At 38.0% G+C, this 16,316-nt stretch overlaps 1 protein-coding gene across 6 annotated transcripts in view; it reads right to left on the bottom strand.

Moving 5' to 3' along the window:
* Window positions 1–15,331, bottom strand: part of uggt2 (UDP-glucose glycoprotein glucosyltransferase 2) — a 53,732-nt gene extending 38,401 nt beyond the window's left edge. For 2 of the 6 annotated variants that reach the window (XM_005921411.3, XM_005921413.3), the window contains exons 1-21: window positions 15,148–15,316; window positions 14,590–14,734; window positions 12,977–13,059; window positions 12,747–12,877; window positions 12,032–12,144; window positions 11,721–11,898; window positions 8,690–8,786; window positions 8,544–8,616; window positions 8,292–8,392; window positions 6,672–6,771; window positions 6,162–6,222; window positions 5,797–5,888; window positions 4,948–5,098; window positions 3,802–3,921; window positions 3,314–3,399; window positions 3,049–3,184; window positions 2,658–2,789; window positions 2,402–2,566; window positions 1,794–1,917; window positions 1,617–1,715; window positions 297–391 (exon numbers count right to left, since the gene is read on the bottom strand). In XM_005921411.3, coding sequence (XP_005921473.1) covers window positions 297–391; window positions 1,617–1,715; window positions 1,794–1,917; window positions 2,402–2,566; window positions 2,658–2,789; window positions 3,049–3,184; window positions 3,314–3,399; window positions 3,802–3,921; window positions 4,948–5,098; window positions 5,797–5,888; window positions 6,162–6,222; window positions 6,672–6,771; window positions 8,292–8,392; window positions 8,544–8,616; window positions 8,690–8,786; window positions 11,721–11,898; window positions 12,032–12,144; window positions 12,747–12,877; window positions 12,977–13,059; window positions 14,590–14,714 — 2,262 coding nt within the window. In that variant the 5' untranslated portion in view covers window positions 14,715–14,734; window positions 15,148–15,316. Of the gene's footprint in view, window positions 1–296; window positions 392–1,616; window positions 1,716–1,793; window positions 1,918–2,401; window positions 2,567–2,657; window positions 2,790–3,048; window positions 3,185–3,313; window positions 3,400–3,801; window positions 3,922–4,947; window positions 5,099–5,796; window positions 5,889–6,161; window positions 6,223–6,671; window positions 6,772–8,291; window positions 8,393–8,543; window positions 8,617–8,689; window positions 8,787–11,720; window positions 11,899–12,031; window positions 12,145–12,746; window positions 12,878–12,976; window positions 13,060–14,589; window positions 14,735–15,147 lie in introns of all 6 variants that reach the window. The other 4 variants (XR_006054362.1, XM_005921410.3, XM_005921412.3 and 1 more) reach the window with 4 other exon arrangements.
* Between the last annotated feature and the right edge of the window lie 985 nt (window positions 15,332–16,316).

The raw sequence follows: 16,316 nt of genomic DNA, 5'->3' as shown, positions 1-16,316 counted from the left end.
TGCTTTTTCAACTTTTTCTGCTTTTTTCAGCCGACATCTTCAACGTTAAGGCATCCACACAGCATTTTCGCAGGAAATGCAAATTTTTCTAGTAATTATAGTTTTTGTTATGAACCTGCCATGATAATCACTACCAAAACCATTTCAGAGTTCTGCCTCCCTTCCACTTCTATTTGATTTTTTTTAGTGCACAAGTTTTGTTGCTTTAACTGTTATGCCTCCTAAGACGTCCTGTGTACATCCTAAATGATAACATAAATTAAAGAAGTGAAAAGAACAGTATTGATTTTACTTACCAGGTGTTTCAAAGCACTGAGCAAGAGTTTTCGTCCTGACACCTTCTGAAAATCCCCAACTACCCACAGAGTTACAGGAGTCATCCCGTCCTCATCTGAGGTAAAAGAGTAAAATCTTTATAGAATAATGTGTACAATACAAATAAGAGCCATTACTGCCATTACTGTAAACCATTCTAAACTCAGACTCTACTTTATATTCTTTAGCTTTCTAATCGTAAGTCTCCTGTTATCCCTAAGAGCAGTCTATTTTGGTTTCTAGTGTCCTGTTCTTTCCTGTTCTTCAGCTGCAGCAGTCTGTTCTCTCTTCGAGTGTAAGGTGTAGCAGCTTCAACCATGTCTGACTCTTCTTCTTCACAAGTTGTTTTGCTCACAGAAGTGTCGCAGATTTTTTGTTTGTTTTGTTTTTGTACCACTAGGGACTGTTTTTCATTAAATCCCAGGAGAACAGTGGGTTTTTTGTTTTTTTCGTTTTTAGATATTCCGATTTGGCACCAACTAAAGGCACTTAGATCCCATGTGTTTCTCATTCTAATGTTTGGTTAACATAACATTTTGGCCACGTTTGTGCGCTTTTATGTACTGAGGTGCAGCATTAATGGGATAGTATGCAGGTGCAGCTGATTAGTTAGCCACAGCAAGTATAATCACTTCACCAGTAGAGGACAAATTTATTTATGAAGAATTCGATCTCTCAATGTTGACCTAAATGTTTACACAGCTTTCAAAGACAGTGTCTTGTAAAAGGTCCCACTCTGTCTATACACTGATAATCACATGACATTGAGAGGGGAATGAAATGTAGTTATTATAGTGAATGTTTAGTTTGTGTCAGAGGTGAGAGAGACATCTGTCACATATTATAGAAGAACCTTGCCACCTGTCATGGTTATATTCCCGCCCCGGCCAGTCAGCCAGTCCTTCAGAAAAGCAGGCAGTTGGCCCGACAGCTACTCCACAGAGAGAGAATGGCAATCAGCCTCCTCTGAAACACTGCAGCTAGACTCTGGGCCCGAGCAGCGAAATGCAGCTCTGATGACCATTTAGACTGCTGGCCAAAAGCCAGTCAGAAGACCCAGCAATGATTTTGCTGGAGGCACAGCCTGCCAGCCCTAATAAAACCCAGTTTCATATTTCCATACATCAGCAAAGCAGTGTGGGATTCAATTTGTTTATAACAAAAATGCTAATTTTACAGATACACCTTATATTAATGTACAGTAGTTATTCCAGTTTATACAGCATTATGTTTCTAAATATGAGATTTCATCTGAAATAGTGTTTACTGGGAAAGCAAACCAAAAAGAAGTGACTTCTTACCACTATTTGTGAAGTACTTCATTCTCTTAGCAATCACTGCCGTTTTGTCTCTGGTGTCCACATAAGAAAACATATATGTGTCTTCCCAATCATCTGCAACTGCATATAAAGGAAAGTATAACATAAGAGGAATGTAAACAGTGGCATTCATATTTTATGGCATAGAACAAGGAGCACCTGGAGTGGCTGTGAGGTCAAGGTACTTTCGGTCACTGCTTAAAATAAGAGGGTTCATCCTGGGAACCACATTGGCCTGTTCCATTAGATAGTCTACCACATCTGAGCCTTCAGATAACTGGCCCTATAAGGTGAAGGACATAAAGTGTGTTAGTTACATAACTGACAGCATGAACAAATTGCCACCGGTGCAGTTCCCCAGTGCTTGAGTACTTCAGTTCACTCATGTCTGGGTTTTTCCTGACTCAAAGTGGGCCTTTGGGAAATGAATCATTATTGGTCCACATATAATTAAGGTAATGAGTACGCATTGCTTTACTTAACAGAAGTCTTATGAATTTCCCTCTCATTTCTTCCCATTTGAAAATTAAAACTGTATTTTGTCACTCAGTAAATTAATCTCCATTCAAAGAAAACTCTTTAAAAAGATGTTTTTAATGACATTGCTGCTAATTTTGGTCAGATTTTCTTTCATATGCAGGACAAACCTGCCTATATATGAATGTAAAAATTTCACCTCTCATTACAACAACAAGACAAAAAAACCCACATTGGTTTCATAGGCTGAATATGAAGAGTAAGTCTCGTTTCATGCAGATGCATCATACCATAAAGACTGCTCTTTGAAAGGCAGTAGTGGTGTCCATTATGCGCTGAAGGATGACTGTTTCCAGCTCCTCTGGGTCCATCTCATCAGGGCTCAAAGGGACTCCATTAAATAAAGCCAAAGGCAGGGCACCCAAGCCACTCTTTTTGTAGAAGAGCGCACCATCCTACAGCCAACAAAAGTTAAAATCAGACCTGCTGCTCTTCATCAATCATACGTTATTACTTTTACTTTCAATTAACAAAAAAACATCTTACCTTCCTTTTATCATCATACTCTGATTCAACTCCTAGAATCCTTTCAGAATTGGCTTTTGGGAATTTTCTCTTTAGGTAAGCAGTGACTGTATCAGCAGAGAGCGTCTCCCCTACATCGACTTTGCTATACAGCTGCAAGAGAATAGCAAGGAAGTTCAGACTTGACCATCACTCTCTTCAGATCCCTCTCAGTGTCAGTACTTTCCACCGCAATTTTAAAAAGCAGATAGCTGAGGAAAAATACCACTGACTCATCTATTTCAACAATGTCTCAAACTGTAGGATAACACAAGTAAAATATTATGCAACTGATTTCCTAGGCACGCAGAGATATGAGCTGGCAAGAAACACTTGCTAAAACAACAGAGATTTATATATGCGATATACTTACTGAGACCACAGACATCAGAGCCTGGGGTGAATCATACTCGTCTGCAATGTAATTCAGCAGTCGGTAAAATCCAACCCCTGCATCTGAGAAGCCATCAATCTCATCTTTGGTGTTGACAACAAACACAAATCCAATTCTGTACAAACGGGACAAAACAAGTATTCAATTTGCAGGTGAAATGAGAATCACTACCAGGTAAAGATTATGAATGCCAAGAGCGGACCATATAAACAGCTGTGGAGGTGTGAAAAATTGCAGCATCTACCTCAGGGGGATCTTATGCTTGTAGAAAAGCTCTGCTAGCTTCACGAGCTCACCACTTTCTTCCTGCAGTGGATCTAAGAACAGCACCTAACAGCAGAGGTATCGTTATCAACCCCTGGTCGTAAAGCTTTGCAAACAACTGTGTGCCAACCTGACTTACACATGAAGCAAACTTTAGAAAAAAACAAATCAAAAACCAACACATCAGCAAGTTGAACCCAGGCAAACTAGAAAAACAGAGGCAGTGATTTCAATTGTTTATTTTGTCTGACAAATCCTAGGACATGTACAATTTAAATGTATAATAAAGACCTGTCTCAGCTCCATTTCCTTTATTACCCACACCACTGTTTTTTCTTTATTGCATTAATGCAGTGTAAACAAATAGGAAATGCAAAGTCCAGCTGACTAGTACTCAAACCATGTTCTCATTTGTGAATTTACTGGCTTGTCTCTCACTTGGTACTTCAGTTGTTCTGATAAACTCACCAGGTTAAAGAAATTGCGTCTGATCTGCCGGATGACTCCGGGAAAGGTGGCTCTGAGGAGCTCCTGTACACCAGTTGGCCAGCTTCGGTACATTAGGTCATTCTCAATGTCATTTATCCACTAAAATGTACAGGTACAGGGCGCAGAAGAGTTAGTGGGAAAATATTCACTAGTTAATAATAACAGTAATCCCAAAGGTGCAGCCAAAATATGAAAAATAACAGAGGGATTAAATATTTAATGCATGAACAGTTCAGACTTCCTCTCTGGTTGTCACATGTAAGAATTTAGAGACATTTCATTTAGGAATGTGGAATTTTATAGATATATACACTTGAAATTTGCCCAAGGACACAACGACCGAGACTGTCCAAGCCGGGGCTCGAACCGGCAACCTTCCGATTACAAGGCGAACTCCCAACTCTTGAGCCACGATTGCCCTATGTTCTATTTCACAATATTAAAGAAAGTGATCTAGAGCTGTGAAATTTATTGGGTTACTCCTTTTCCCACATTTAAATTCAGCTTAGTAGTTTTGTGTAATCTTGTTGAAAAACAAACAAATGGCACCAATCATGCAACACGTCCTCCTCAGCAGAGGAATTATATACATGCAAATAAAGCAAGTAGAATGCCAGTGAAGCTGGCTAGTTTTGATGTATATAAAATTACATGTATTACTGTTCTTAAGTTCTTCGATCAGAGAAAACTATTGGACCCTGTAGATGTTTTTTTTTAAATAATCAACCAGAATCAGATGCATAACGATCCATCTGGCAATAATACTGGTCTTTCTCTGTGTAACTATGAAGCTTCACCAGCAGACTATCAGCAGGGGAAATGCAAGTTGACAAATATTTTGGTTGAGGGTGGACAGGCTTAATATCGTCATATATTTCTGACATTTTTATAGTACTTAATGTAATAAAATTGCCAGAGGCATCAAATGAAAACTTGCAAGTTTTTAATTTAATAGCATTTCTTGGCTAACTTCCAACTTAATAACTTCCAAATAAATGAGGTTCCTGGATAGCTTCAGATTGTTGCAATAGGCCGATGACTGCTCTACTAATTCCTTACTTTAGGATCCCTAAACAAGAACACGTGTGTTGATCTGGGAATATAGTCCTTTTAGACATCACTTACCATTATGGCTGGGTGTCTGATATCTAAGGCATAACTGTCATCCACAGCATTCACAGGTAATCTTAGCAGCTTATCTTGATGTTCTCCTTTTATGCCTAGATTATGTAGACCCTCTAAGACCTTGGCCTCTGACTTAAGTATGTCCAAGATGCTGAAAGTGCAAAATGATGTGTTAGTCTTTGATTCCATCTGTGTGTCAGTATATATGCATTGCACCAAATGCTTTACTTCTATCAGAGAGTGTCTTTTATTAATGCAATTTATTGTGTCCTTACTTTAAAACATATTATTTTGTTTATAACAAGTGACATTTACTACAAGTGGTAGTTATTATGCAATATTTCTATCAGGAAAAACATGAAAAATATAGCCCCAGCCAGATACATTAAACCAGATATTCATTCATTGATGAATATCTGGTTGATATAATCATATATTACATCTGTGGTATTGAAAGTGATATTCAATATACCATGATGGAAAATGTTTTCTTTGTCCACAAAATATAAGTCAGAGAAGCCCTGGACTTTTATCTTGCTAACACCATTAAAAAAAGTAATTCAGCCAGAGCCAAGGAGACGACCAGCTAAAAGAAGAAGACAGCACCCTTTGTGAGTGAGAAGGACGGGTTATTCTGTCCAAGAGGAAAAAAAGGTGAAGCTGGCATTCATGTATCCATATTGTGGAAAATGACAATTCAAACCACATCAAATATTAGGATTTAATACATATTGAAAACTTAAAATTACTACAGCAAGTCATGATCGTATTGCACAAAGATCACCCTAGGTCTGGCGCTTCCAGGGGGGAGCACAGGCATATGACTGTACCTTCCTGCTGTGTTCCTACCTGAAGGGATTGTGAATGTCCAGATCAATGTGCAGCCCGTTGATGAAGAGCTCACCGTCTCCTGGGTGAACACCAATGGTCTCACTGAGGTGCTGAAAGAACAAGCTCAAAGTGTTAGTTGAATCCCAAAAGCCCTAAATGATTGATTCTAACATTAATGTCTGATCTTTTCACATGAAACGATGTGCACTGAGACTACAGAAATAAGTAAGGGTAGTAAGAGAGTAGGAGAAAAGCAAAAATAAAATGTCAAATTTATTGTGAAATTTATATGACACAGAGATTAGAAACTGATTCTCTAAAATAGAATGTGTGCAATGGCAACAGATATTATCAAAGACAGCAACTACGCTATGATATCGCACCTTTTGGTTCTCCTCAATTTCTTTTCTCATTTCCTGCTTTACAGCCACTCTTGTCAGTGATCTGTGGGAACAGTAAAACATGTACAGTCACCATCAGCTTTTACCGCATCCCCAGTCGGCAGTAAAATGCCAGTTTTAATTTCCAAAAACCTGTGGGTCCTCAAGATGGTGCGTTTGCAGTCAATTCCCTGTAAACACCCGACTCTTACTCAGCACTTTTTGAAGTTATTACAAGCTGCCGGTACCAAAATAAGCAAACATCTTTTAAAAAAGCTGATTAGATCCCTGTACAACAAATTATTTACATTCATTGCAGGGTTACAAATTGTCACAGAAAGGAGTAATAATCCTCAAATAAATGGGGCTATAAAAGGAATACTTTATGTGCACTTTAAGAACAGCATTTGTTTGGCCAAGATTCACACAGGGCAGGGCTTTGACAGGAATTGTGAAACCACATAAAATGTGTTAACCATTGAGCAAAAAAAAAAATAGGATGAATTTTCTTACCTGGCTTTGCTTGGAAAGTTCTGACTGAGATCTCGCATGAGCTTTAAAGCATCAAACTTTGGTGCAGACATGATTCTAGAAGCTGCCTGGAAACTCAAATCTACATAGATCGAACAAAAGAAATGATCAACATTTATACATCTATGAATGCAAAGGTAAAGTCAAAGGTGGCTATTAGCTTTTCAAGCTCTATTTTCTTTTAAATACATAACACTAGAAGGGGCACCTGCACAACTTAAGTGTATTTCCTATGCAGATGACGCAATAATCTACACAGCTGCATTCTCTTCTCTGCCACAGGCTCCAGATGATCCTTCAAGAACTGCAAGCCTCATTGTAACATTTGGCTAAAATTGTTACGAAAACTCACTGAATACTCAGTGTATGCAGACCGTTAAGGGGCATTTAAAAAGAAAGAGCACGGCAGCAATGTAGCAGCAAACGAATGCCTATTAAATTTAGCGATGGCAGCTGTGTAGCACAATGTATATTTTCGGTGGTTACACCTTTAGCACTCATTCTCTGCAGAGCTGCATTAAATACAGGAAGGTAGTGAGCTTTTATTTTAAGAGTGAGTCTTCAGCTTATAGATCAGCACAGTGTTCTGAAAACTCACATTGTTCAGTGAGATTGTGCACCATGGGCTGTTGCACATTTACAGAATACAGCTAACTGTCAGGACCATCAAAATAAAAATGGTAGGCACTCGGACATCCACTCAGAGCCTCATGCTCACCATCTGATGACAAAACTCACATCACTCAGACCCATACAATATCAACCCTGTAAGTTTCCAAAGCAGAGCTCCACTCACAAATGCACCATTTTCACACTGCTTTCATTGTAGCTGCTGTTTATAGTGCAATGTGACAACATCCACGCCATGAACAGTTCCACATATGTTGTGGACTTATTGCAGCCAAGCAATTGCCACCTACCAATGAGTACTTTATAATCAGATTTCTTGGCCCTTATTAAGTTTAATGTGACATTAGCAGCGGTACATATTTTTACACAGAAATAATGTTAAACTCCCTCTCTCCCCTTATGATATTGCTTCTGTAGATCACTGCTCTACAGGGTACCCAAGATTTGTTCAGAACTTGGTAGAACAGCCTTCTTTGATTTTATGACCGGGTCACGAAGTAACCTTCAAAACACACTAAGGCTCAATAATTTTCTCTCCCTGGGGGAACTTGAAACGCTGATTTAAAAAAAAAAAACTGCAAGTAAAAAGCTGGATTTTACTCCATGTATCTGCAGTCCTTTCCTTGTTTTAATGTGTCCCAGGTTGGCTTTTTTGTGATTTTACAATTTTTGTAACCTTGCAATGCTGTGCTTTCTTGGCCAAGACTCCCTTGAAAAACTGTTTTTTAATCACAATGTATGATTACTTCCTGGGTAAATAAATATTACATTAAAAAATAAAAAGTAAAATAAACCTCACCTGCACGTCATCAGTAATAAAACATACACAGTGAAGGCCTCACCTTTGATCCTCTTTTCAGTTTCAATAAATCTAAGCTTTTTCTTAGTGCATGATAATAGCAAATGCAGACAGACATTAAAAATATCCTCAAACTGTTGTCAACAGCACTGAAAGGAAAAAAAAACTGATACCTTGCATTTCCCACACTTTGAGAGGGGCCATGTCATTGGTACTCTCAAGAAGATGTTTGCGAAGCTCAACAAGATGCTCCTGGAGTTCAGGATGAGATTTCCTTAAGAGAGATAAAAGAAAAACAGAAAGACACGATACAAGGTGAAGATTTCTTTTTGACTCCTAATCCAGTGGTGTCAAATACACAGTGACAAAAACAACAGAAAAATAAACGATTAAAACATCTTTAGGACTGATAATATATTACTTACTTTAATGTCCCAAAAAAGAATCCTTGGACTTCATCATTATCATCATCCTCCACATTTATAACCGTCTTTGAATCTATAAAGCAAGAGTGTTTACTTGCCTGAGAAACAGAGTTCAACACACAATGCTGGATAAATCACTAACTGACCTTTTACTTCAGTGTCATCCACAGCTTTGTATTCTGTGCTTTTGATAGCCAACTCAACACCATACCCAGATAAAAGCATCTTTTGAGGCTTTGGATTCTGTATCAAATAAAAACAAAGCAATGTAAAACAGTGCAGAGTTGAATCTGAATTAGAGCTCTATACAGAAGATACTTTCTGCCTATATGTACCCACTATACTCTATGTGAACAAAACTACATTCAAACACATTTGAAGTGGAATGCATCACACTGGGTGAGTTTCGGCTTGAGACTGTCGCTGGATGCCATCTTTGTAATAAATTTTTTCCCCTGGTCAACTATAACTGGAGTATAACTGGTTTAGCCACAACAGAACACGCTGACACTAGTGACACGCTGACTGGTGCTGACACATTATAAACTTCCTATAGAAGTGAAAGATAATGACAGCACAAAGATCACCCTGGCTTTACAGCCAGAATCGATGTAAAGTACGTCTCCTAACTACATTTGTTTTTGTTCAGTTTGTTTCAGCATGGCACATCTTTAAGCCCATATCTAGGTGCCCACATACCTGTGGCAAAGCATGTTGCCTTTTTATAGATTTTTCAAGACTACAGTCAGTGAAAGTTATAGACTATGAAACAGTTTATCTGTGGGAACAAAAAGCACACAAACTGACACGTACAGCAGCAGATACACTGACATTCAACCTTGACACCTGTGTCACCCAGACACTGCTTCAATCTTTCACAAGGGTAACGAGGAAGCTTCCACACCTACACACCGCTTTTCTTCAAGAAAAGCACATTTCCTACTTTCAAAGGCATCTGTTTGTCAGTTAGTTTTTAGAAATCTGTTAATTCTACCTCTGAACATTGGTCAGTCATACGTGTTGTTCAGCAGTGTCCATTTGATCAGGAAAAACTATGAGGAACAACATTTTTTTTTCATGACAGAAAATATAAGTAATGGATAAAAAGACTGTTTACAGTAAAGTGTTAACTTTTTCTGGCCATCTTTCATCATGAAATTTGGCTTGTTTTTTTGGGGTTCTTTTTGCAAAATCCTGCTAGGAGTCAAACTTCAGTGAAAACATAACCTCTGTGACAGAGTTAATTTAAAAAGAAGGATAGACAAAACAGCAGTGACAAACAACAAACATGCAGTCGGCACTCTAGCTTTAATTTTTTTAAAAAGCTAATCAAATGCTACTAATGGAACAACTGCTAACACATCACAGAAGATTTGAAGCCAGTGTTCCATTTTCTTTTGAATCAGATATCTTTCCTGTATGACTTATCACCTAATGAAGTAGCCCTCCAACATGTTCACCAAATAAATACGCTTTGACAAATGACACTGATGTTGAACAATTTAGCGTCTTTTTTCTAAGCTCAGATGGAAAACAGGATTTATGTGAACAACAACAAGTGAATCTGGGTTGTTGTTGTTGTTTTTTTTAATGGCATTGCTCCTCTTTAGTGGACAAAACACATTGCTGTGATATTGCTCATGTTAATCAAGGAGAAACCTCTGAGGCAAAGACAAAATTTCTAAGATCTCCAGTTCCTCTAGTGACTAATTCAGGCTGTCTACAAAAGCAAGCATCCCCATAAATTCCCATGTTATAATTTCCAACTTTATAGCATTAAAAAGCTTATTCAGGTGTTGCAGTAGTTATCACTTTTGCTTCACAGCAGCAACGTCCTGGCTTTGAATCCAGTAACTGACTAGGGGCCTTTCTGAGTGGAGTTTCCCCCCATACTTGTGTGGGTTCTTTTCAGGTACTCCAACTTCCACCTGCAGTCCAATGACATGCATGTGTTAGGTTAATAATGGCAGTTCTAAATTGGCTGTAGTTGTGAATGTGAGTGAATAGTTGTCTGTTTCTCTGTCTTAGCCAGGGCGTTCACTGCCTTTCACTCCATGATAGCTTGAATAGGCTCCAGCCTTCCAAGACCCTGAACTGGATAAGCTCAGTAGCATGGATAGATGGATTAATTTACAGTCTGATAAAAACAAAATGGTTTATGACTCTATGGATACCTTCCCACTTTATAAAAACTCTGATGAAGGAGATTTTTTATAACTCATCCACCTAGATGCTAGAGTTAGGAGTGTGTCTAGACATAAGCAGCTGGAGCTGATGGGTGTCTTTAGGCCTCACCTCCAGTACTTCCAGTTATTAGACTTTTTTACTGTGTGTGGAGATGGTGTATAATGAATTCTCAGGCTTATGTTAATTGCTTGCTGTGTGGTACAGACCATCCAAGAGGTTTGTGCTTCAGTTTTGGAAAGTGAAATTCTATTATTGTACTAATCTGTTACCTGCCACAATAATGTGTGTATCTGTGTATTGCACCCACACAGTTTGCCAGCACGGGATCCAGCTTGCCTACCAAACTATCAAGCATTGGCTGACAACTTAGCACCTTACCCTTTCACCTGAATAAGTTAGCTTCTGGATCCAAAAAACCCACATTGCAGCAGCTAAAACAAACTTCAAAACACAGAATTCAAAACTATTCAGTGGCTGCTGTGGGTACTTCTGTTTCTTTATGTTGTCTTTGATGCTAATTCTAAGTAAGCAGGATGAACTATGTTTGAGCGATAGCAGTGCTGTTCAAAGACAGTTTCCTTAAAGAGATTTACTAAAGAGAAGTTTCCTGTTGTATCACTGATTAGCAGTAATCAGTAATCATGAGAAAAAAAATGTACACAAAGATGGCATCAATGTTTTATTTTAATTTCACTGCTGGAAATGAATCTAATTTACTTCTTTTTAAAGACAATAATTAAACAAAAAGAAGTCTGTTAAAATTAATTCTACCAAAACAGCAGAGAGCAAAAGTCAAACTTTATTCGTCACTGTTGCTCTGATAACACTAGTTCATCAGTAATTTCAAAGTTCATTTAGAATTTTGTTTTTATTCTCTACAATTAACCACGTCTACAAAAATATTTATATATATTAATAATAATTAATAAATGGAATGTAAGTGAGAGTTAAGGCAAAGCAGTGGGGGGAGGAGGGTATATTTCTACTCACCGCTACAAAATGACGCAGCACATATGTAAGTGTGCCCTTTTCAGCTTTCTCTGACAGTGCCTTGTGAAAAGAGGTGAACTTCTTTGTTCCAATCTCTGCATACAAGATCACAACTGGCACATCTGTTATATTGACCCCTGGATATGTGTGATCGTTCTTGTATAAATATGGTTTTGGCCTGTGAACGTTTGGAAAATCTGGTTAAAGATATCCCAGAGCTAAACATTGATAGGTGAAAGCATCAAATATTAAAAACACAATTTTAAAAAGTTTCAAATAACTACATACATAAATTCAAACTTCCATGTTACCTGCCTGCAGCTGCCTTAAGGAGCTTCTTGATGTCCTTGGTGCTGCAGCTGTGTTGCCCATGGATGGAGACAAAGGCTGGGCAAGCCTCAGGCGGAGGCTCATCTTTGGCTATCTGTTATGAACAGAAGGAAGAAAAAGAATGTTTGGTAAAGTAATGGCTACAACATAACCTTACTAAAGCCAGGGTTTGCTGGTTTGGTCCCCACCTGAATTACTCGTTTTAAAATACATGTGATTATAACACGACCACTTCTCTACTTTTGAGGTTAGGCATAAAAGTTTTATTTTGATAAAAGTGTTTAGTTAGGATTGGATCAGTTGAGCCCTTAGTTACGCTGCTACAGTTTCAGGTTGCTGGGAGATATCTTATGATGCGCTGAGCTTGTCTTTTCCAGTCTCCTCTGTTTTTAAACCCCCTTATTTCCCACTTCTGAAATTCATACAAAGAATGTTCTTCTACTTTTTCTTTTCATTTTTGTGTTGTTTTGTTTGTTTTTCATCATACTTTCTGTGACCCCCCAGTGGAGGGCTGCCACGCCGTGAGCTTGGCTCTCCCAGGGTGGGAACAGTTCTTCCTCCGCAACACTGCTAGGTGCTTGCCTGTAGAGGATTGCCTGGATTGCCTTGAAATGACTGAGTTTTAAACCGGATCTGTACAAATTAAACTGAACTGAGCTGAAAATATTACTTTATAACACTTTGATCAGAACATACCTGCTGGGATGCATGAACAGCTGGTGAATAGGAGCGCAGGGCAAGAGCAAATTTGAGAAGATTAACTTGAAGATCTGTGAGGAACTGTCCGGCTTTCTTAATGATCAAGTTGTAGTACGAGCGCACCGACTCTGTAGAATAAACAGTGGTGGGACAAAAACTCAAAACTCAGTTCAATGAGTTACACCTCTTCATATAAAAGTAATAGTTTAATGTAAAAATAGACATACCTCCGTGCTTGTATACAGTAAGTTCTTTTACAGTGTCGACAAACTGCCAGAATTTCTCATTCCCATCTTCTCCAATAAATTCGCTGCACATGAAAATACGTAAGTATAATAAGCAAACATTATTTTGCTCCTCAGCAGTTAAAACTACAGACCACCAAAATCATTAATTTCTGGAAGTAACTGTGCACATATCCACTGTAACTCATCATTAAACAAGATAAAGGATCAAGTTTTTTACTACGGCTATTTAAACACACAATCCAATTATATACGAAGATTTCTACGAGGTTACCAAAGAGATTGGCATAACTAACACTGATGATAAAATCATCACAGACTATTTTGAAACAGGAGAGGCCACAAAGAAGGATGCAACAGAGAAGACAGACATTCCAGCTTTAAGCGTATCAACTTTACCAGAAGTACACCAACAGGGATACAGCGAAGTTATATTTTAAGGTGATTTAAAAAAGTTAAAGGCAGTAAAATTACATTAAATCAATAAATAACCAGTATAAAAATCTGAATAACCTTCCAAGAGTAATAAAGCAGAACGTTTTTGTGGTGATTTTTTACATAAGTGTCCTTCAGAAATCATAATAAGGCAACTCATAACATAAACAAAGTGATGTTTATATTTGGTCCCCATGAAAACGGCCTTGCTTGGTGACACTTGTGATTTAATTTGAAAGATAAATGGTTCTGTGCTGAATAATAAATAATAATATAAATGTGAGAATTAAGGTTTTCTAAATGTTCCAGCACTGTTTTCTACTGTGATAAACACAGTGAAATAACTTCTGTCTATTACTTAAAGTCTATTGTAAATGGGCTACAGAATGCACTTTTTAAATTGTTAGGTCTGTGATGGGATTAATCATTCTGGATGATGGCTGTCAATATAACGAGACTGATTTTTCCACAAATGATATTCTGTTTTAGTTTAGCTACAATGTAACACAAGAAAGTCTTTCAAAAAAGCTAAATGATGGTAAACTACAATGTATTTACGACCATGAGCACAGTTACCGTGGAGAACATTGAGGCTGTGACCTTTATCTGGTAATACAATATACTATTATAAATCCTTAATTGCAGTGATTTTAAACAAAACAAAAACAAAACAAAAAAAAGAAGTAGGAAAGGGAGAATAGAGTTTCCTAGTAATATTCGTGGAACTTTCAGCCCAAGGTTGGCTGAATCACCAAAGTTAGAGCTATTATCCATCAGTCTGCAAGGAAAGATTTGGTGAAGGTTTTGGTTACGAAAACATCAGTGTTGATGTAAGAAGTGAAAGAATTAGTATTGGATAAATAAATAAATGCATTAATGAATAGCAATCAGTAACTACTTTAATACTAAATAAATAATTTCAGTTTGCTTTCAGGTGAATGCAGTGCAAAAATAGAAATCATTCAATATTTCTAGTCTCTGGTCCTGACCTGTCTCTGGGAAGTGTAATGAGATTTTATTTTCTGTTTAGGACATTTAAAGATTAAAATACAAACCGCGGATTAATAAAAGATAAAAGCAGTGCATTTAGGAGGAGGGGCACCTGGCTGTGCCCCGTTTTATTGCACATATGCATTTCCAAGAAAAGTACTGTACTGTACCTCGTCTCCAGGAGGAAAGGCGTCATGCTCCACTTGGCTTTAAGACTGGCAGTGACGCCTTTGGGGGCTGATATTACGTGATTTATGTTCAGCAGCAGTAGCGACAGCACAATAACGCTCCTCATTGTCGCGATGGAACATGAACCTATAGCAGTGGTAGAGAGCAAAAAGGTACGCCGTCAGTTCAGCTTTTGAGAGGTGCCATTGAGTGCCACGTAGTTACTCTGAGTTATTATCTCAACCTCAAAGCCAACACACACGCACACATACTCGTCTGAAGAAAAAAAAACAGCTCGCAAGATTATGGGAGATGCTAGAAACATGAGAGCTCCTCGTTAACCAAGGAGAGTAATAATAAAATAACGTCTCCTCATAAGGGTCAGGCAAAGGAGTGAAGTTAACTTAGCTGCAGACTAGAAGTCAGCTGCCGTGACATGAACTAAAACATCCCAGCAGCGTGTTTTAACTAACGGAGACCACGAGCATGGGTTGCCACAAACACGTAACAGTGGACAGACTATTATTTAGCTACAGTGTTGCCAATAACATCGAGCTCACCCAGTCAGTGATGCTAGTGGTTTCCATACAAAGCAAAGGGCTTCATTCAGCTGGATATTTTGGGCAGCTAACAGCCTGTACGGCTAGCCTGTTACCGGGGTTGCGGGGTGTCGAGGTGTCTCGCGCAGACCGTTATTCCTACCCGAAAGAACCGGAAACCGGAAAACAAAACGTGGCCTTTAATTATTTTAAAACACCGTTTTTTATATTGTTTATACAGACCAGGCGAGAAAGATCGTTGTATAATTAAATTAAATTAGATGATAATGTGGCAAATTATTCTGGCACATTGGCAGACAGCTAAAGAGACAGACGCTGAAGCTCAAGCACTAGAGCATGTTGTAGCAACACTAGTAGTGAGTGATGCGTGCGCGCGCGCGCGCGTGTGAGTGTGTATTTGTTGAATCTCCAGTGTGAATCTCCAGACACTTCCTGTAGGCTGTGGAAAGGAAAAATCCAAAACAGTGAATCCAAAAATTAACCGAAGTTGTTACATTACGTTTAGAATAACTTAGTTTTTGTAGCCTTCATAATGATAGTGATGATAATAATAATAATCATTATAATAATAATGTTATAGATTATTTGAACTACTTTAAAGCTATATCAGTTATCCATTCATTCCTTTTTTTAGTTTTTATTAGATTTCCCTAAAGATCAGTAAAGATTGTTATGTATGATTTGTTTTTGTTTTTGTTTTTTTGTTGGGGGGGGGTTGTTTTTTGTTTTGTTTTGTTTTGTTTTTTTGTTTTTGTGTGACCCTACTTTGCAAATGTACCCGCAGAGAGACATTGTTGCCCGCAGAGAGACATTGTTGTTTTCACATGCTTGTCTTGTCTTCACATGACCGGTAAAGTATTATGTCCAAAATGTGCAGACTATTGTGTGGGGAAGCAGACTATTACTTTAAACTCAATTTCGACATCACTTTAAAGGTGCATTTAAGCCTTTCTAAATTTAATAGCCATCCAAACGACACTATAAGGGCAGTTAGCCAATATAGTGACACAAAAATAATAGGGTTACATGACTGAGCTGCAGATAATGGGACAATAACAGGGTGCGCAAAGGAAATGATAGATAGATAGATAGATAGATAGATAGATAGATAGATAGATAGATAGATAGATAGATAGATAGATAGATAGATAGATAGATAGATAGATAGA

This window comes from Haplochromis burtoni, unplaced genomic scaffold, assembly GCF_018398535.1.
Source record: "Haplochromis burtoni strain Fernald_Lab_line unplaced genomic scaffold, NCSU_Asbu1 Contig_48, whole genome shotgun sequence".
NCBI classification, from domain to species: Eukaryota; Metazoa; Chordata; class Actinopteri; order Cichliformes; family Cichlidae; genus Haplochromis; species Haplochromis burtoni.
This window is presented reverse-complemented; position numbering and strand designations above follow the sequence as displayed.